Below are 21,359 nucleotides of genomic sequence, written 5' to 3'. Positions count from 1 at the left end.
TTCCAAACCATGGAAGAGAACGAGAACCGGTTGCATTCGGCCTTGATCCTAACCCTGACATTAATTAAGATATAAAATCATTAAGATACACTAGTAATGATAGTGAAGCAGACAGCATACAAAACGAACGCACACGATGCATACGTAATCGTGTTATATAAACCTTGAACTCATGAGCAAGTGAACCGCGTTTAATGCGATGCGAGAATAGAACATCCGAAAAGCATTTACGTAAATATATTTAGCTTACATACTTGATTTTCCTTAAATTATTCATATAGAATTGGATTGTATGAGTATGGATGTGGTATTATATTTCCAACAGTGTCAATAACAACTCAATAATTTGATCTGTGAGTATTTTCTGAAGATGTTCTTTCATTGATCCCTGAGGCATATATGTCATGTCTTAAATAGAAAAAGGTTTAAGGGTGACCGAATTTGTTACAATTTTGCCTTTAGCAAGTTGTTAAGTTTGGTTGATGTGCGTTCTCTGAATCTTTATCACCCACTTTACGATTCCTCTCTGGACGTTATCAGCATGGTAACAATCATGTTCAACAAACAATAACAAAACATCGTAAACTTTGTTTTCTAAGTTAATTTCTAATTTTCACTGTAATATGTTAGCGTAACCATTATTTTGCTCGCACAGTGAAAGTGTAAAACCCGGGTTCAACTACCACTTGCAGTACGTGATTTGTAAAAATCGTAAAATACATGTTTTTGCGATTCACCTCAGTTCTATTTACTTTAGTTTTGGTAAGCAATCGTGCGATGTGAAATTGTTTGTCGATGCTGTTGAATTAGTACTTGTTGTAGAAAAGAGCATTGTCATTACTTCAGATAAATACTTTTTTGATTTATTGGTTTCGCAATTCGCATCTCAAGTCTCGCGAATATTTGTGGTAAGTGTTTTTTGTCCGCTGAAGCCGTGACGGCGAAAAGTGTTTGCAAAAGTTTAATTAAAAAATAGAACCAATTTCTTTTTCGTTTCTCTTTGAAAAAAGGTTTCTCTGTTTTAAAAGGAAAGCGAATTCAGTTACAGACTCGACGAAAAGGGTCTACTATTATTTCATTAATCAAGATAAACTCGTGACTAATAAATCTGTTTTTAAACTAATTAGCATGAGAATCAGTGCAAAAAATCTTAATTAAAACGGCTTACGCAAATTTACAAGATGTTTTAGAATTTTAGATCGAGATTAGGAAGCTACTTAATACGTTATGGATGTGCTATCGTCTCTGTTTAGCCAAAGTAAAAGTTAAATATTTAACAGAGACTTGGATAAGTGAGAATATTGTTAAGGAACGTAAATCTATAATTATTATTACGGGCAATACGAGAAAGTTCGAGTTTTTTTTACGTTGTAGGGTCAAACTAAACTAAACTACAAACTAAACCGATTTCGGAAATTATTTTTAGAAATTTCCTTTCTTTCAATTGACGGACGGGCATGGGTCATAATCGGGAAGCCTGATTTCCTAGCACAAATGAGTATGGTTTCATGTACATACCTGTACACGCCTTTCATCATCCTTAGCGCGTTGCTCAGCCTGTCTCCGGCGGCGGTCCTCGTCCCTCTTCTCGCGCTGCGCCTGCGCCGCGGCTGCGTGTGCGCGCAACTCGTCCAGGCGTTTCCTTTGTTCTGCCTCGCGACGCTCGCGGGCTAATCTCGCTCGGTCTAGGGCTTCTTGAGACGCTGTAAAAGATAAATTTTGGTTAGGAAAACCGTAGTAGTACACAGTGTGTCAGATTAAGATTTACGAAAAATATGTGATACTTTGAATCTAGCGGACAGAAGATACGCCAAGGAGAAAGTCAACGATGGTCCATTAGCTAAAAATAAGTCACATGAATAGGGAATCGAAAATTTATGATTAACAAAAGGAAGAATGAATTACTCCAGAGAGTAAAGAAAATATACAACGGAAAATGATGAAAAATTCTTTAAGTATAGGATACATAACCGAATATAGTTCGCGACTATTCGAAATTATAGTCGTATACAAACAACGATCAAAATAACACAATGCTGCCATTAAAGTTATTGCTCAAATGCAATGTCTCTGTTTTCTTTACATTATTTTAATAGAAGCCCGCTTGACAAAAACGCTACAAGGGCAGCTGAAAATGTACCGCTCATTTATGAAACTTTCACTAAAATATTTTAAGACAGTGCGGCATTATTTCAGAGCCTAAAAGCAGTAAAGCTAGAACAAAAAACGTCGGACTTTTCAGCGGCTTTTACAAAGTCCTTTAATTTAAAGATTTTACGCACTCTCAATTCCATTAGTCAAAATACAGCTTTAAATTGCGCTTCACAGAAAATAAAACTCGAATTCTATTTAATAGTTGCCTTGGGGTATTATCGGATTTGCAGACTGAAGACGTGAATATTACATAGAATATACCGAAACGATCAAATATCCCCGAGCTGAAGCCGTTAGGGAATCGATTGTTAGCCCCTGAGGGTATCAACTCGTCGGAATCAATTTGGAAGGTTTAAATCTTGATGGATCGTCAGCGTTTTAAGATCAAGAATAAACAAAATCATTCTAATCTTATAACAATTCTATTGGTTCGAAAATATGGTTTATTAAAGGCCTTATAAGACAAACAACATTGATGATAAACCAACAGAGAACCTCTTGAATAATTACTTCAGAACCTAACTTGCCCAACAACGTTCAAGTGCTGTTTTTTTTCCTTATCAAAACTAATACGAGTATCAGAGTATACAAACTTGAAAAGTACGAGTATTCTCGAATGGGGATTACGGATCTCTGACCTGTTTCAGTTTCAATTTCATTTCGTTTCAAGCTTTATCCTTCCCTAAATCTATCTTGATCTGATCAAGAGACTATACCAATTATATCATAACAAGGACTATGTTAATAGACCAGTTGGTAAAATTTTCTTTCACCACGAGAGAACACCGTTTTTGAATACTAGGTATTTCTATTTTTGTGTACACCTACCCAACAAAAGTTAGTTTTAATTTAGAGCTACTTTCAAGTCGGCTTACTACGAAACAATGTTAGTGTTGACAAGGGAACCGAGACTAGATTTTATCAACACTAGATTTTATGATCGGTTATGAAACAGATTGTACAACGGAGTCCAATACATAGTCGTAAATATATATCCATTGTTGTGGGGTTGTAACGTTGTGTATCGCTAATATCCCTGTCAGATTATGTAACAGTATATTTTAATGTTACGTAAGTAATGTGAACATAAGTGTGTTTGGCAGGCGAGACAAATTCAAGAGCATCGGTCACTCAATGAGGTGGCTATAAAAAGTTATTATTGTTGTTAGTATTTTCTTTCTCTTCATTGGTCCAGATAGCATTATCTCTATTACATATTATTCCAATGAGTGTATAATGCATTATCGGATTTTACTGAAATGTTATCATCTATATTTATGCCGGTTTAAATCTTGGCCTTGGTTCTTGTATTCATCCCTTATTTTCTTACTTCCAGTGCTTACACATATCACACATCTTTATCGGTTCTTATAAACAACCCTTGTCAATTTATACAACGACAAGACCAGTTTAATCATTCCGATATATACCGAGTAATAAAATCAACTTCGATAATATTTTGCAATTCACAATTACGAATTCAGTTGCTAATGCACTGCAATGCCATTTGTAGAACATTGAATTTTATTACTCCAACATTCGTCACCTAAACAGCGCAGATCCCTTTCTCCAAGATGTAGAATTGTAGACAATTGGATGCAGTCCATTTCTATAGACCACATTTATAGCCCGTTAAGTATGGTCCATGAGTACGCGCCTATTGGAGCCGACTCAGAGAAAGTTGCTCAACTTACACGTGATTATAGTTTAACATATGAATACGGTACAATTGTTTTAAGTATAACATCATTACTAATGCAATAATATCTAATATGCGTGCTAGCGTAAGTCATTTCTCTAAAATACACGCAGAGTACAGAATTAACGGAATTTCAGCTTCAAATAATAATTTAAAGATGTAGTCTTATTAGATAAAAGTTTAAAAATGTCAAGATATGTTTGTATATCATCCATATTCCCATTATATAACAGAAATTGACCTCAAGTAAAATCAAATCAATAAAAAATCAACGCACTTCAGAAACTTGAGAACAGTTACATGACGTAACACTATCTACAGAAAAGACAGCTTGCTAGCGTGCGACTAACACATGCGTAAACGTCTAGACTAAACGATAGCGAAGAGGCCGTTTATACCTCAGACATCAATCGGCACGACATGGTATCGATGTTATACAGCTACAGCGTTATAACTGAACAACAAGAAACTGATAATGTTCAAGATGTGGAAAGTACAACGATAGATAAACAAACAAATGAAAAAGTAACTTAGGACGGTAGGATACTTTTTTTTAAAACGATGATGGATGGAATGAGATGGAAAAACGGACAAACTTCATAAGGCTGAGCTGCAGTACATGACCCAAATGAAAATTTCAAATTGATTAATGAAAATATTTCGGGTTTTAGGAATCTTATAGAAGTCGTTTCGCCATCACATCAAACAAAACCACCAACATAAACCAATACAGCACTATCTGAATTACCCATTTCCTCCACTTAACATCACCATCGTGGGAGTATAACGCAATGATTCTATTTCACTTCACTGATTACGGAAATTAATTATTTGCAGAAATATTTGATGTCGTTAACATTTTCCCTGAGTTTATGGCATCACCATCAAGTAAGTGGTGAATAGTTTTTACGTCTCGCGTTTCTATTGGGCCATCAATCACTTACTTTTTTACTTAAATGCTTTTGATCACTTGGTGTTGAGAGCAGGTTAATGCTCATTTCCTCTATCTGTCGTCGGCTCATTACAGGCTTGTTCTGATTTTGAATCTAAGCTTTTTACTTTATAGTACTCATGACTGTGTATTTCAGAACCATTAGTAAGTTCACCATAAAGCATTCAATCGGCTTAACTCTAAACTTAGGTAGAAAGTTAGAAGAAAAATCTATTACCGAATAGCTTTAAAGTCGACTTAACAGCAGACAAATCCTTAGCGAAGAAAACTTTATTTTATAGCCAGTAATTTTCTATTTCGTACGAATCGTTTCGAACTTCAATAAAAGCGGGGTAAACTAGTCAACTTCAACGAAACGGCTCTATAAATTAAGTTACCAAGTTCTTAAATTAAGATACACTATCTGAAAACGACAGTTGAGTTACGATCGTAGCTCGCAAAGCTAGTGAAAATCTGTATCATTAGGAGAAATAGCCATACTTGATGAGTATCTGAATAAAAAAAAACATGTGGAGATGTATATTTGAATAAACAAAAGAAGCAAACAAATATCGTGATTTTATTAGGATATTATGATTTCGCCTAGAACGCTTTTGGTGACACTAAACGACCCGTCATAGCTGGGGAAAGGCTAGCCAAAAAATAAGTAGACAACGTTGCACGTTTTCCTAAAACAGCTGACGTTTTATTGACTACTAAAACAACCCATTTCTTCGTCCCCAAATTCAAGCAGTTTATCGATCCAATATTTATTGACTACACAAATTACATAACTATTGATATTCGGCCCGCTGACATGTACAACTGTAACACATACCAAACCCTTAAACGAGCTGACTTGGCCTAATTAATACGAAATGCGTACTAGCACGTAGGCGACGTCACGCGAACAAATGTAAACTGATCAATAATCTTGTGAATGGATGTTTGAATCAATTCAATGCAGAATCAATAGAGTTAGTAAATACTGCGGCGTCAGCGATGTGGAATTCAATGTCTGGACTAGGTTCGGCCCGGTATGTGGCCGCAGTCGGAATCTGGCAGAGATTAGAACCGTTTCAGCTATAAGGAACTTGAAGCGGTTGAATATATGTACAGCTGATGTAGCGCAAATACTTGAATAAATGGTATCTTTCTATCTACCTATTTCCGCAGTCCCTTAAACATATCTTATGCGATATCTCAACGCAGATAGTCCATAAATATATCTGATTAAATATTGATTAATAATTTATATTTTAGGCAGAGAACTTGGTTACATTCTATTTTGACATTGACTGTGACGCGTTCAGCTTAAGTTGTGAATAATAACGTCATCAGCCAACCATCCGTTTAAGTTCTTGTTACAGAAGAAAACTGAGGTTCAGACAAGCGATGTAAATGAACCACTAGAGAGTCTTAGGGAAAGAAAGCTATAAAAATTACCAAACCGTTGAAACTTAGCTCCGAGAAACAGGCAGTACTTCAAACTTACAGTAAAGGACACTTTAGAAAACCACTCTCACACACCAGAATACTGTTTTCCAACAATACTTAATATATTTATCAAACATCACGAATAGCGCACTAAAAGTTCCGTATGCGTGATGCTAAATAATAAAGCAAAAGCAATGAGTAATATTATATAAAAACACGAGAACACCAAGGTTTCTCTAGAGCACTCCATTCGATCCACTTTTACTAACAATAATATAATAGCCAGTTTTTGTTGGACCCGACTGTGGTAATAAGTAGATTTGCAATCTATATGAAAAAGTGCAAAGATTTTGCTCGAAGCGACAAATTAGATAGTCGATGCTACCGTAAAAAATATTGAATTCAAACTGATCAACTCATTGGTTGAGTTTAAACAATGCGAGGTCATCGAATTGTATCGCATTACTAGTATCTTGAGTTATTGCTCGTTAGTTAAGATATTATAATTGGTCTCAAATTTCTAAACAAAATAATGAAATCAAACACGACTTGGTGTGACTGGTTCTAATTTAAAATTTTCTTCTCAGCGTGGCTCAAGGAAGCAATAAAGGGTGGGTACATGCAAACATTATGATGGTCTGGATGGAATACGATGCCCTTAAAATTATGAATATGATTACATACAATACATTCTAAAGCCTTGGTTACACAATTGAATTAATCTCGTCACTTGAGCGTTAAATAATACATAGTATCTAAATCCCAACAAAGACATGTCAGGTATATTTCTAGATTAGGAGATTAATATGGCGTTGAGTGGGCGTAATACGGAATCTGATGGACTGACTCATTATGACAGTGATCTCGTGTGACATCACGTCTCAGGCTGATAATGTTACTGAATAAAGTTCAATGCGTGATCAGAAAGGTCGAAAGACCCCTGATTGACACACCGTATGGGAAGAAACTTGATAAAATTGATCGAGGGGAGATAATAGTTCTATCGATTTAAAAGACAAAGACCTCCAATGAACAGAATTGAAATAAACTACTTAAGACAAATTATTTTACTCAAAATCATCTATAAAGAAAAACATTTAGCTATCCAAAAGACGAGTGGGTAGCGAAATTATTGAGATGCAAAAAACACAAAGCTTTTGTCACAGAAATAGAACGTTGACCTTAGAAAATCGGAATAATAAATACTTCCATAATTAGAAGGCTTTTAATATTTATTTGGTTTCGTAGAATAACTTGAACGAAGCTTGAAGAAAGTGCCTAAAGGTCATTATTATTTCGTCAATTTGTTGTTCAGTAACATTTTGGAAAATCTTAACAACCAGTCCTGTATAATGAAGATGGAAAAACTAATATAGAGAGGAAAATCAAACGCGTTTCCACTTTAATAGCTATTGAAGTCGAAGGCGACATTACTCGGTAATTCCATAGTGCAGCCGCGGAAGGCAATTGCCAATAACAAAAGTATTTATAATGCCGGAAACATGGCACTTGATCGTAGGCCTGTATTGGCGCACATATAACTACTCCTTAGAGAAGAAAAGATAAAACGAAGGTTTTTAAATATAGTTTGAAACGGTGAATACAAAGATTGCTGACAGTTCAATTTTGGCGTATTTGGAAGTCAAAACAAGGATACATCAGTATGGCACAGCTTTTCTTATTTATTTTTACTATACATCTCTTATAAAGAAAAATATATTTTTTAGTTTTCGTACCTTACTTGTACGAAGTTTTAAAGTAGTCAAAGTCTGCTCTGTTTCCTACAACGTAAATCCATTTACCATAACTATCAATTCAAATTAAAACAGTATTTTCCTAAGAACAAACGATCCATAAATATTCCATTCTCATACCTCAAACAAATACCACGAGAACGGCACATAACGTTACCTTGTTTATCGAACACAATCTAAATAGAGCTGATAAGCGAGATGTAAGGAATGCACTTGCGTAAGTACACAAAGTATTTTTCGTTATAAACACTAGATCAATACGGACAAATATAGATTGGGCTTATCTTGAGATTGGTGAGGCAAACGTGGTTTGAGGCATGTAGCATCGAAATTAGGTTCCGAACCCTTTGATCAAATTGGAAGAAAATTGAGTATCAAAAGTAAATTGTACATTAGATTAAAGACAATATAAATTGGTTGTTGAGAGTGTAGGTACAAACTGCATCGTGCATACGTTGATGCATAATTCCAAAATATTTTGTTAATCCTTCTCTTTCGTCAATGATAAACATTACACACGTCAGCCAAATTTCTCAGAATTTTATCAACCTCAACATACAATTCCTACGGCACATATTTATAGCCAGTACTTTCATTACATCTATCTTCTTCAAGTATATGAATGACCATTGCTCTGCTCAATGAACACACATTCACGAACGCCCTACGCGAGACCCATCTATGAGCGACCTCGGCATACGTTACTTAACTGTTACAATCTACACCTACGCTGGATTCGATCGGCATTGGAATGCAGCAATAGATATCTTATTCTTTATTGCATTAGTGTTAGCAGTCGCAATCTATTAATGAATTGATGCACATGGATACATTTTTGCCCGAAACGATGATTGTTGAAAAAAAAATTCGCGAAAACACTCCCTTGGTTTATGATATTAATTCGCGAAAAAAATTATACCCTCAATATAGAATTGACAGGAAATTCGTTAATATATATACAATCGAGAGATATTTTCGACGGAAATCGGCTTTTAAAAACCAGTGAATAATCTAATGATAGCGATTGTCGTAATCCAGTGGCTCAAAGTAAATTTACAGTTTGTTCAAGGCTTTTATTTTTACAGTACAACTGTGTGCTGTACAACACACCTAAGCAAATAGCGGATTGAATTCTGCCACTGGAAATATTCAATACCAACATTTATGACATGCCTACATTTACTGAAAATACCACAGCCTGTAGACGCATAGCATTTCTCCAAGAGCTAACGCGAAATGGCTCAAATGTATTGAAATATTTTTTAAACTAAGTTTAATTAATATATTTTTTAAGCAGCAGACTTCGGAACTTAGGGTTTTCATTCCGTTTTCTTTTCTATTCTATTGCGAGGTACGCACAGAGCAGAATGGGAGAAAAAAGGAAGGTCAAAAGAAAACCCCACTTAGTGAGCGATTCCGGTTTGACATGATGACAATGACATTTAAAACAACGAACGTCTATCATCCACTAGAAATGCAAGTCACATCGTATGAAAGTCTTCTGGCATGAGGTCAAGGGCTGCCACGTGGACGATGGCATAATGCCAGGAAAGGCTAAGGGAAACTGACTTTGTCATAAAGATTTCTACAATGTTTAATGTTATGGTGCTCTTTTGTTGTGGAGCGGTCTTCAGATGTTTATCTGGTCCATAAATGGTGCTTAGCCTTAGAAGTAACAAGAATAATGATGAAGCCCTGTTGCCAAGATTATGCAAATTACATACCAGTAGTTTTGCAATCCGTAGTTGTACCAGAATCAAAAAGGGCTTCTTGTACCATAATTATTTCATAAACGCGAATTTACCAGACTAGACATTATAACCAGAATAGTTTCACTTTATTCCATAAAATTTATTTGTTTGTTCTCTTAAATCCCGTACTGAAAAAGGCTTTTTAGCAGAAGAAAATTTCGTACCACTAGTTACCTTAGTTTTAACTTCATACGTGTCTCATTTTGAGGCTACATAAATAGCTATTGACCTCGCCAAATTAACAAAACCGTAGAAAGTGGTAATAAATTAGTTTCACAATAATAGTGGGCGCTGACATATATTCTATAATCTATTCGGATTAAGGTTATTTTTGACACCTACACGATTCTATTACTTAAGCAATAAAGATGATAATCGCTTACATAAATCAAATTTTGCAATTGCTATTGTGTATTTTGGGTAAATCAATTTGATTTTAGCGAATGAGTTTAATGCCCTTGAACTTAAGCATATACTTAATGTAAGTGGGAAGTTGCCACATTAACAATCAATGATGAAGACAATTTTTTTTCTCTAGCCCACTGTGTCCCCCGGCCGGGTAAAGGCCTCCCCCAAATCCTTCCACGACTCTCTATTCTGGGCCGCATGGAACCAGCCTGCGCGGTAAGCGTTAAGGTCGTCTCGCCACCGCTTCCTAGGTCGCCCACGACGACGCCGTCCATCCGACAATACAATGTTTTGGTTAACTAAATTGTGATGTAATTCTTCAAATGCAATGGTTTTGAATATTGAAATTACAAGATATTGGATTTTTTCGCAAGCAAATGTCTTTGTAAAAAATAGAGGCGCAATGAGCTAATGTTAACAATTAAAATACTTATAACAATAGAATAGTTCGAAAAGACGCTAAATATTTCTAAATGAAGACAAAATAAACTATCATTATCATAGTCATTGAGGTTATCAATTCTGCTGTCAAAGACCTCATTTAACTAAAATATTCTACTTAACACACCAGTACTAACGAATATATTTACTGCGCTCACAAAACTAGGTTTATTATCAATAAAATTATTCATTAAACTATCGAGACATTAAATAAAACCGGTTTAATTTCGCTCAACAATTAGAACACTAATAAATAATAACTTTGATGGAATTACTATATTAAAGAGATCTTTAGAATCTTTAAGATCTTAAATCAATTAAATCGAACGAAAATCTCATTACCGAGATAGCAAAACTAGATATTTAAACATTTTCCAACATGTTTTATCTTAAATCTTATATTTTAGTAAACACTGCATTCCTTCGACAGCTTCGCGCAAACAAATTTGTACTTTATTGCTTAGGCTTTAAGGTCAATGTCCTATCCAAACAAGGTGTGTCCGGCGATGTTTAATGTCTACTAGTGATTCATATATTAATTATACATAATTGATGATGTCAATAGTTAGACGCTACTGAGTTATTATACAGGTGCTTCCATATTAAGAATGAGTAGGAAGGATGTAAGATTAAAAAGGTATTATAAAATCTGTGGAATTGACTAGTTTTTTTTTTTTTGTAGATTGTTTGTGCTATTATCATATACAGTTAACTAAGACACTAGACCAGGGTAGGCGAACCAATGGCATGTGACACAATATTTTGGGCACGTCGCAAAATTAGGTATTACTTTCCAAATAATCAGAAAGTCAAAATTATTTGATGGCATGTGAATGACCCCATTAAACGTTTTTTTAGAAAAATGGCATGTTGATGCATAAAGGTTTGCATACCCTGCACTAGACTATTATTTCTGATTCCCTGGACAGAACACAGACAGAGTAAACTAAGATTTTGACATTGTTTGTTATGATAAACAATGTTTCATGATAAAAATCTCACCTTTCCTAAGCATAACAAATATTAAAACAATCAACAAATTTTCTGCAACTTGTTATTTCTGAAAATTGATGCTTTTCCAGAGATTGCAACAGACGAGATGATGATGTATCTAATATAGATATTAATTTGTATAGTTTGTTTAGAACCATTGTAGATTGCAACCTAAACCATAGCTTGGTGTTAGTAAAACTTTCGTTTTAACTTGACTTTAGAAAATATGAGAGAGACACAGAGTTTCTGAGGAATATGATATAATCTAAAGTCTATTACTAATTATTTTTAATGATTTATCACTAAATTGAATGTATAACTTTAACTGATTAATCTCTGTAGACTAGGTACTTTAGAAGTTGTTTTACAGTTTATCGAGACCAAGAGATTTTCTTCAAATTGGTTGACATTTTAGTGCAATGCTAAGCTTCTATACCAAGTTGAAGTATATGTACAAACTCAGATTTTTTAATAATAGGATATTCATATTTTTTTTAAGTAAATCCATCTTTAAAGTATTACAAATAAATGCATTCTTTTACTGGCACTGAACATTATGTTTATGGTTGGAATATTTAAATAAATCATTGAAGTAATACACTAATTTGGGTATGCATACTCCTACATACTAAAGATGTATGGAGGTGTTATAAGAATAAATTATAATATTTTAACCTTGGGCAATTGAGAACCAATATTGTAGTTAAATCTTTAAACATATCTATGAGATAAGTTTAGGTACTTATTCATAGATAACTATAAATATATATATTTCAAAAATTATCTGGACTACAATACAGCAACCCCTGAGATTTACCAACATTCATTCTCAGGGTAGTTAGAATTGGAAATGTTGATTTCAGCTCAAAAAGAAAGACATGTACATGAACTACAGACAGACAGTCTACTCATAAAATAAATGATTTCATTTCAATATAAGGAGAGTAAAATTTTCATAAAACCTTTGTAAAGGGAATAAATCAAATATTAATAGGATGCACTGATTTAGTTTTAACAGACATGAGAGGAAAATATCATATAAATGAACAATGTTTATCAATATTGTCAATTATTATGTACACCATAATGGTAATTTTAGACATAAATAATCTGCAATTAGCTACATTCAGTAAGTTTTGGAGTTGACCCTAGTTGAAAAAGATTTGCCTATTTTTGTGTATATTTTAAGATTACTGATATTCTCTATAGTGACATAATGTTTATTGATTTAAAATTGTGTTTTATGTGAGAATCACAGATAAACTTAGTTTTGTGGGTAATTGTTCTATGGCAGTTTTATTAAGAAATTTGAAATAAAGAACAGTAAGTTGAGATATATTCCAACGTAGCAGTGAGCAGTAGCAACAAGCAAAGATAACAAAACAAAAAAGGAATTACTTACACAAATTTGGTTAAGTTTTTAGTAGAATAAACTACATATAATTTAAAAAGAATTTATAATTTATACTCTGATAAAGTAAGACAAGACTTTATTAAAATGAAGTGTTTAAATTATTGAATATGAAGTATCTGTTGCCTGCACACTGGCAGCCTGTAAATGTTTTGAGTAACTGTCAAGAATGCAAATGTTTTCATATCATTATATTGTTTCCATCAACTAATTATGATCAACAATGATTAAAAATACAAATGATCATTGATAGCTGTACTATCTGAGTTGTCACAATTATTTAATGTTTTAAATGAAATTGTAATGACCTATGACAATATTATGTTCGGGAGGAACTAGATTATGGTGACAAAAATGTGATTAGTTTCATAAACTTGGTTTGTGAATATGTCTTTTATATATCCTAAATGCATGTTATATCATGTACATCACTCTTATGGGCGTAATACCAGACATTTTTATTATCTTTTATCAAACATAGATTAGGAGCAATTTCACTAAGGTTGTTATGATGAAGATTTTCATATCGAATGCACGTCGCACATAAAATGTACAGATACAGCTTTGATAAGATAAACGGGTAGAAAGTTAGCTGCAATGTACGTGTAAAATATGTAATAAACGCTAAACGACCGCGTTACTAATCATATAATATGACTCAAATAACACATCACACAAACAACCTATCATTACATTTACGTCATACGAGGAGAATTTCGCATTATTCAACCCTCTGCTAACTAAATAAAATGCCCAAATAACGGTAAAGTAAAGCGAACATAACAAAAACCATGTACGACAGGACAGTATGACATTACGGAGTCCTAACGTTTTTGGAGACATTCTCGGCCAACTATTACAGTCTGGCGAGCGTTTTTCTAATTATAGAACATACCACGACGTGAAAAAGACGTCCAAATATAGGTAAAAAACAAAACACTCAATTGTGACGACAGTATCACACTTCGGACATTCTCGAAAGCGGTACACGAGCCCACTACGTGGGGCCACGACACGGTTTAGGGTTAGACAATTTTTCAATCACATTTTAACACTAGAACGCCACATTTCAACTATAATTGCACATATACCTTTACTTTCAGCGGTTTCGGTAATATCTTTCACGTCATCAACCATCTTGCTGGATGACAGTCACTCACTACACACTTTTTATTCGAACATATTTCGAAAACTCATACTTTGGTTCACTATTTTCAGCCAGCCAGCCAGCGAGCGATCTATACGACGACACTTCGTTCCGTTCACTGCCAACGACGACGTAAGACGTAAGCGATGGCGAACAACCTTCACACCGTCTGTTGAATTATGTCGATGGCGTCACCGGCTGCAGCAGTTTACAATACTTATGGGGCAAATAAGTAAATGAATATTATTAGAATTTAATTTTATTATCAGCTGATCGGACTTTATATTTGAGTTTGAATTTAGGCTGAATATTTAAGTTACTAAGCCCAGATTTAGAAAAAAAAAGTAAAGAGCCGGATGATATTCTCGACCATATCTTCTGCAATGCTGTAATATCGCTTGTATTTAATAAAAAAATATGGAAACAAACGCCAAAACAATTAAAAAACAATAATGTTGATTTTTAACGTACAGATAATGTTTTTTTTTCAATACTTTTTGGTTAGTATAAATAACGAGAGTATCAGTCGCGCCGCTAACGCCATCTATATTTATGAACACATTTTTTATCAACGGCTTAGCGCTTTCTATGTTTCATTTACGCTAACCTCTGGCAAGTTTCAGCGCCATCTATACTACGACGTGATTTTACTTCATCTTAATACAATAGATGGCACTGCTAAAACTATTATGCGGAGCGTTATTTATAATAATCACAAAATGTACATCTTTTTGTAAGAATCTTAATCTCTTTTACTAATACATAAGAGAATACGCGATCACATGGCCATATTAACAGGCATAATTATAAACGAATAATTTGTGTAACAACGGCAATGAAGCGTACTTGTTCATAACATAATATCAGTGTTTGGAAATCGTGAAGGTTTTGCTTCGAATTGCCAACTTGTAGAAGAAAATCTTACAATACTGCTAGTCGACAACGCTTCTTGTTGAACTAGCTTTACAGTTGCATTGTTTAGCTACCTCTCAGCGTTGAAAGGAATCAGCTGTTAAATGTACCTAACGGTCGCAACGCCGACCATGATAATATAAAATAGTGAATAAATTGTGTCCAAACTTGTTACTATTATTGTATTGTATTTTTTCAGAAACGGGTTTATTCTATATGACTTTTATTTCAAAGAAATTAGAACGGTTTGTAAAACAAAATCCTTCATAGACATTGTTTCGGATTCAGAGCCCGAATTAAATTAAAATTATTTTTAAACTATGCACCGCGGACTACCTGCATATTGTTACTCCTTCAGAACCTAGTCCATTCAAAGGGTGTCTGTAAAAGAGCGCTTTTAGCGATAAGACCGCCCATTGTGGCACCATGTTACTATTTATTTGTAGATATCCAATCCTGTACTTATGTGGTGTTCAATAAAGAATATTCTATTCTATTTTACCTGATTGCTTGATAAGTGATACTACTTAATTTTATAAGTATATAAGTAGTGCCCTAAGCACTGTCTTTGGTACTTCGAATTTCAGAAAAAAAGTTTTATACCAATGTAGCGAGCATTAGTTTATGCTTTGACTTTACCGGATAATAAAACAAAACAAAAGTGCCCTACATAGTGCCTTACTTTACGAAGGTTCATTATTGTTACAGCGAGATTAGAAAGAGGCTTCTAAGATTTGCCTTGCGATTCGGATAACAAGCGTCATTATTATTTTGAAAGTAAATTAGGCGTGAACGAATGTATGTAATAAGTTATGTACGAAACATAGGTTATATAATAATACCGGCCTATAATTCTATGCTAAAACTCTTCAGATGATTGTAGGGAAGAGTTTCATTGCTAAAACTGAAAAGAAAATTTTCTATTTTTGAGGTCTTTTTCTTTTTGGGGTTTTTGAGGCCATTTTTTACCCGGGGAAATTTTCATGGAGTTTCTCAACTCTGGGGAAGGCAGAAGGTATTGTAGAGAGGTACTTTTACCTGTCAAAAAACTGGAGTGCTTCACCCTTACCTTGTACCTGAGACTACGCGATGCAATCTACCGCGAACCCGATGATATGAGCGCGTACCACAACAACCTCTTTAAGTGAGGGCTTTGCAGCTGCGCACGTCATCCCGTAAAGTGTCTATTTTCCAAAACTGCAAGAGTTTTAGGTGAGCAATGACGCCAAAAAGTATGCGGCTTCTGAGTGATCAACACAAAACACAAATACGCTACAAGAATTGTGTGTGTGTTTGAACTTGACCAATTCCAATTTAAATTTCAAGCTGGTAGTAGCTGACAACGTGAATTCACTCATAGGGTAGGTACTTTTATCCGACTTCGTTAAAGGAGTGTAAGAGTTCTGCAACTATAACCGACATCCAGCCAGGCAGAGCTTCAAGCAACAGCTAAATACATATTGACCTCTGGGTGTTCGTTCAACGTGCCAGTAAACCAGCTTTAGAGGAAACTGTAGACCCTTTGTCGCTAGTGGTGTGTAAAAGTAGTACCAAGTAGTCATTGTCGGCATTACTCTCACCCTCTGGGCAGAAGTAGCATTAAGTTAAAATTTAAACTATTACGAACGGTAGCCTGAGCGCGCCCTCCAGCGCTGCACCGACCACCGTTCTAAAAGGGACGTCAATTTGCTGAACTTTATCTAGCACTCAGCTGAGCATAAGAAATAACTTATTGGGATCGAATATGGAGGATCAATTTGAAGATTATATTCTGAAATTAGGTCCAAGGCTAAAACAAGGACGCCCCTCTGTCCCCTTAAACTTTAATGTAATACTATCCCACTGCAGAGCAAGGGCCTACCTTCGATTTTTCCACTCGGTTTACTCTATTGTTTGTTCTGACCATTTGCTTTGGTATGCAGTTCGCTTTCCCATTCGGGGTCGTCTTTATTGCCGCCTTATGTTGGACTAGCTGTTGCCAGCGTCTCCGTCTGCAAAATGAAAACAAAAATGATCACAAGGGAAGATAAAATCGGTGTAAAACTATCCTGTGTTAATCCTCCTGTTTTAATCATCCTGTTTGCCAAATTTCGTCCAAATTTTTTCCGTGGTTTTTGCGCTAAAGAGAAACGAAAGTTGCATTCATACTGACAAACGATCGCCTTTATAATATTGCTCGGATAAGGCGACGACGAGGACGAAGGGTATCACTTTATACGTGGCGAAAATAAAAGTTATTTTTTCCAGGACATACCTAGACTAAAACCTGTCCATGGAACTTAATCAATGTAGTTGGAAACTGATTACTATAAGTTACTATTGTACTTAACATTTAATCACTTACAGAATGTAAATTTTGCCGTTTTGATATGAATAAAGTATTGGTCAATGCCAAAATCACATAACTTACGTGTTGTGGACTGTATCAGACACACTCGTAAATGAATTAATTTAATTGACTGGTCAGTACGCGTACGGTTGGTGGCACTAACAGTTCAATGTTAAGTCGACGGTCAGTGGGTTTCCAACAAGAACTTGATATAAGTCTGATTGATGTGGATGTGGTTAAATTTATCGATGTTAAAACCGCTGCAGGGTTTACAATAATGTTTCTCCTTTTAATTTTCAAGTGCAAATCAAGCATTGATCTAAAGTAACATGGTAGTGTTTCAGATCGTACCTACTCTTCCTAGACTTATCTTTATTTCCAATCAGATTTCTTCTTGTCTTATATGCCACATATGAAATCCTGATATTCTTTCTTCAGCCAACTGGCTCAACCGCAGGAATGCTTTTTCCTTTCATTTACCTGAAAAATATTTGCCGTCTACATCGGAAAATAGAAAATACTTCTTAATAATCCTTAAGTTGGTTTTTAGATAATTAATTACACTTACACCTAGCCATAAGAGATAATATAAAGATATACGTATGCTCGGAACTGTTACGCAAGGAGAAAATTAAATCAGTGCAAAAACAGACATACTGTGCTCACATACTTAGCAATTTAAATGATGAGTGCGTAACAATTTGAAAATAGTTATAGAAAGTGTGATAACATTACTATCTGCATAAACTATACGCTTCGCTCGCAAATGATAACCCTGACGAAATAATACGTCATTCAATTAAACAACACGCTTGTTAATGGAGTCAATTTTTAAATTAGTCGGGTTATACGGGTCGTTTACTCCACCGGTTTGCACACCTGTTTCGCTGGTCGACCATGCGCAGTTGGCGCTTGACTTTCGAACGCGGCTTGACGCGCGCTTTTAAAAAATATACCTGTCAAATTTTGGCGGCATTTCCGCGAGCCATAAGTCAAAAATTAAATACTTTTTAAATTGTTTGTGCTAACTTGTGTTATAGTGAATAAAATGGTGGAATAAAAAAAAAGATTATTTTAGTTCGTTTGCATTCAAGTAATGCAGTGAAACAGTGTTTTGGTGAAAGTGTAAGGATTTGAATTTTAAGTAGCCATTATGAAGTATTTGTGTTTATTAGGCGGATGCCTATTATTACTGGCCGTTCATATAGGTGAGTTAAATTTATTGCATGCAATTAAAAATAACGAAGGAACTTATGTCAGTAATAAACATTCTATAGTGTTCAAGATCAAAATGTCTGCGACCGCGGTAACTTTATTAAACCGTTTAATTAAACGACTTTACCCTACTTTTAAAAGCGATCAACTGACTTAAAAAAATACAAAACTGCAAAGTTTGTGCGAAAATGAAAAATAAAACGTATCAAACAATTTTCTAAAACTTAAATTACGATTCAAAACTAAACCAATAAGTTCTAATCATTCTAATAAAGAAGCGACTGTTACAAAATCATTACATAAAATTACATTCATCAATCATTTAAATTAAAGGGCCAGATGCTGAAAAATAACAACAAAAAATACACTTAAAAATTATTACACGCAAGAATATTTAAAACGACGTTGCCCACGCAACTGACCCAAATACTATTTTTTCCCATTTCCCAAATAATATAACCCCTTTTTTTCGGATGGGAACTCATCAACTGTCTCCTTCCGTTTTGGGTTGAGTGGGACGAACGTGGACTTCTACTGACTAAAACCCACCTATGTTACTTCCTTTGCCTTTCGTATACGGGGGCCACGGTAACCATTTCAGACAATCCTGCTGTCCAGCAGGCATTACCGCTACAACAATAGTTTCTTTTGAAAGTTACTCCTGAACTGCAATTGAATTTACTACCAGGTGATGGACACCTGTTTTCCTCCTACTCTTCGCAATTCCTCAGGTGTGTCAAGGGTAATTGTTGGTTGCCATTATAGATCCTGGATTACAGTACTTAAAATGACTGTCGGAGAAAATTTTCTCCGTTCTTCTCTTTAATTCCTCTCTTCTATTCTGCGCAAGTCTCTACCCTAGCAATATACTGCTAGATATTCCGCAATATATTTTTGGAAACATTATTATCAACAACATCTAAGGTATTGTAAACAAACTTTCTTCAGTTCTCACTTTTATAAGACCTTGATTTCCCCTCTAGGTCGTCTCTTACTTATTTAATCAGTAATAAGGTTGTATAATGCTACTTACGTATAAATATATTTACCTCATAAATGTTTTATAAGACAGCATCAGTGTGCCGTAAATAGCAAGCATTTCTACTTACTGCTTAGATATGAAAGCAAAAGCGGTAATTATGTTGGTTAAGTAAATATATGGAGACGAAGGTCAATGTATTTACTAACAATGAAAGTGGAATTTCTATGGATGCTTCTAATAACTTACTTTTTTCATCATTTTCTGGCTATCCTCTCAATTTCAGTCCAAAATCCAAGTCCATCTATGTCATATCATACATTTTGACACCAGGAATCATAAATATAAATAAATAAATGCGGACAACATCACATACATTGTTCTGAACCCAAAGTAAGTTGCTAAAGCACTTGTGTTATGGAATTCAGATACAACGAAGGCACCACAAACACCCAGACCCGAGACAATGTAGAAATGTGAATTTTTACATTGACCCGACCGGGGATCGAACCCGGAACCTCAGAGATAGCGACACCTTGAAACCGGTGCGTCCGCCACTCGACCACGGAGGTCGTCATTAATCAATTTAGACCCTTGACGTTTCGGGTAATTTTTTGGCCAAGCAAAAGGTCCGAATTTTGTCATCGAATCGTCATCATTGAGTACTGACCCCAATTGTAAAGACAATACGTAATATTATAATTTTTATAAACGTTACATTAATTCATCGGCGAGTGCAAAACGGATGTGGCTCCCTGGACGTCATTTCACGTCGCATCACCAAATGTACGACACGAGAAAACATGTTTAATAAAATCTTTAAAATATTAAGGAATATTTAGATATCAAATCAAGCAAAAAAAAAATTAAGAACACAAAGGTCATTAGTATCAAAAACTCATGACATCATGCCAATCACTAATTATTTTTAATAATTACAATTATGAATCACTTGCATTAGTGCATTACGTATACCTAATTTTCTAAGCACCTATTACAAAAATTACATGTGATTTGTTAATTTAATTCCAATACATACATAATATAAAGTTACCGGTTACTCAAATATCTAGTAACTTCTACTGGTTATTTTTATGAACGTAACTTAGAAAATAACGTTATTTGTAACCTAAACTTTTTTTTTCAATCAAGGATTTGAAATTTTATTTACAATTTTACAGAGTTAAATATTTACAAGAAAATATTAAAGCATCAAAAAATTCATCGGCATCGCCGCCGGCTGGGAGTGTGCCCAAAAGGCTGGCAGCATTGCCACATTGAATGGCAATGCATATTTGTAACTAAATATCTTATTCGAGTACTTACTTGTTCGTAAAAATATTTAAACAATAAATTGAAAATTATCACGGACTATAAAAATAAGTAAACATTTTACATTAATATTCAAGCATCGGATATCCTAGGCCAAATTCTTAGTTACACATTACATATATCCGTATTCAAATACGTAAATAAAAATATAAAATTTTCACACGGTCATAATAAAATACCAACGTCAAAAAGGCAACAACACTGATATCGATTTTTATTCTATATCGATGACTTTAACAATCGATAAAATTTCACTAAGCATACGGAACCATTTGTCGAAAACATTAAGAAAATTAATATCGATTTCTTCAATAATCGATACTATTGTTTTCATTAACATATCGATACTGCTGTCATCGTTAAAATAGTTTTAAAATGTATAACTAGTTGTGTGACACTTTCGCGCCGAGAGAAAGTGTTCGCGTTCGAACTCAATTCAATTAACTACTTCGAGTTTTTGACTCGC

General features: G+C 34.6%; 2 protein-coding genes across 2 annotated transcripts in view; one reads left to right on the top strand and one right to left on the bottom strand.

Annotated features, from left to right (window-relative positions):
- Nucleotides 1-1,425: 1,425 nt before the first annotated feature.
- On the bottom strand, nt 1,426-14,345 carry LOC113499327 (stress response protein nst1-like). Its single transcript, XM_026879760.1, has 2 exons — nt 14,071-14,345; nt 1,426-1,703 (listed from the first exon to the last, which is right to left on the bottom strand). Exons 1-2 carry the CDS (start codon nt 14,114-14,116, stop codon nt 1,507-1,509), a joined length of 243 nt encoding a protein of 80 aa, XP_026735561.1. The 5' UTR covers nt 14,117-14,345; the 3' UTR covers nt 1,426-1,506.
- A 3,868-nt stretch (nt 14,346-18,213) lies between these two features.
- Nucleotides 18,214-21,359, top strand: part of LOC113499270 — a 65,906-nt gene continuing 62,760 nt past the window's right edge. Inside the window, exon 1 of the mRNA XM_026879680.1 lies at nt 18,214-18,575. Within this exon, the coding sequence (XP_026735481.1) occupies nt 18,521-18,575 (55 nt within the window). The 5' untranslated portion in view covers nt 18,214-18,520. The remainder of the gene's footprint in view (nt 18,576-21,359) is intronic.

Source organism: Trichoplusia ni, chromosome 12 (assembly GCF_003590095.1).
Source record: "Trichoplusia ni isolate ovarian cell line Hi5 chromosome 12, tn1, whole genome shotgun sequence".
Lineage (NCBI taxonomy): Eukaryota > Metazoa > Arthropoda > Insecta > Lepidoptera > Noctuidae > Trichoplusia > Trichoplusia ni.
The sequence above is the reverse complement of the archived record's forward strand: the minus strand, read 5'-3'. Positions and strand labels throughout refer to the sequence as shown.

Excerpts from the sequence above, each read along its gene's own strand:
- LOC113499327 (XM_026879760.1), bottom strand. The coding sequence starts at position 14,116 with ATGGTTGATGACGTGAAAGATATTACCGAAACCGCTGAAAGTAAAG. Across the intron at positions 1,704-14,070 it reads CGAAACCGCTGAAAGTAAAG|CGTCTCAAGAAGCCCTAGAC; the intron begins GTATATGTGCAA and ends TATCTTTTACAG.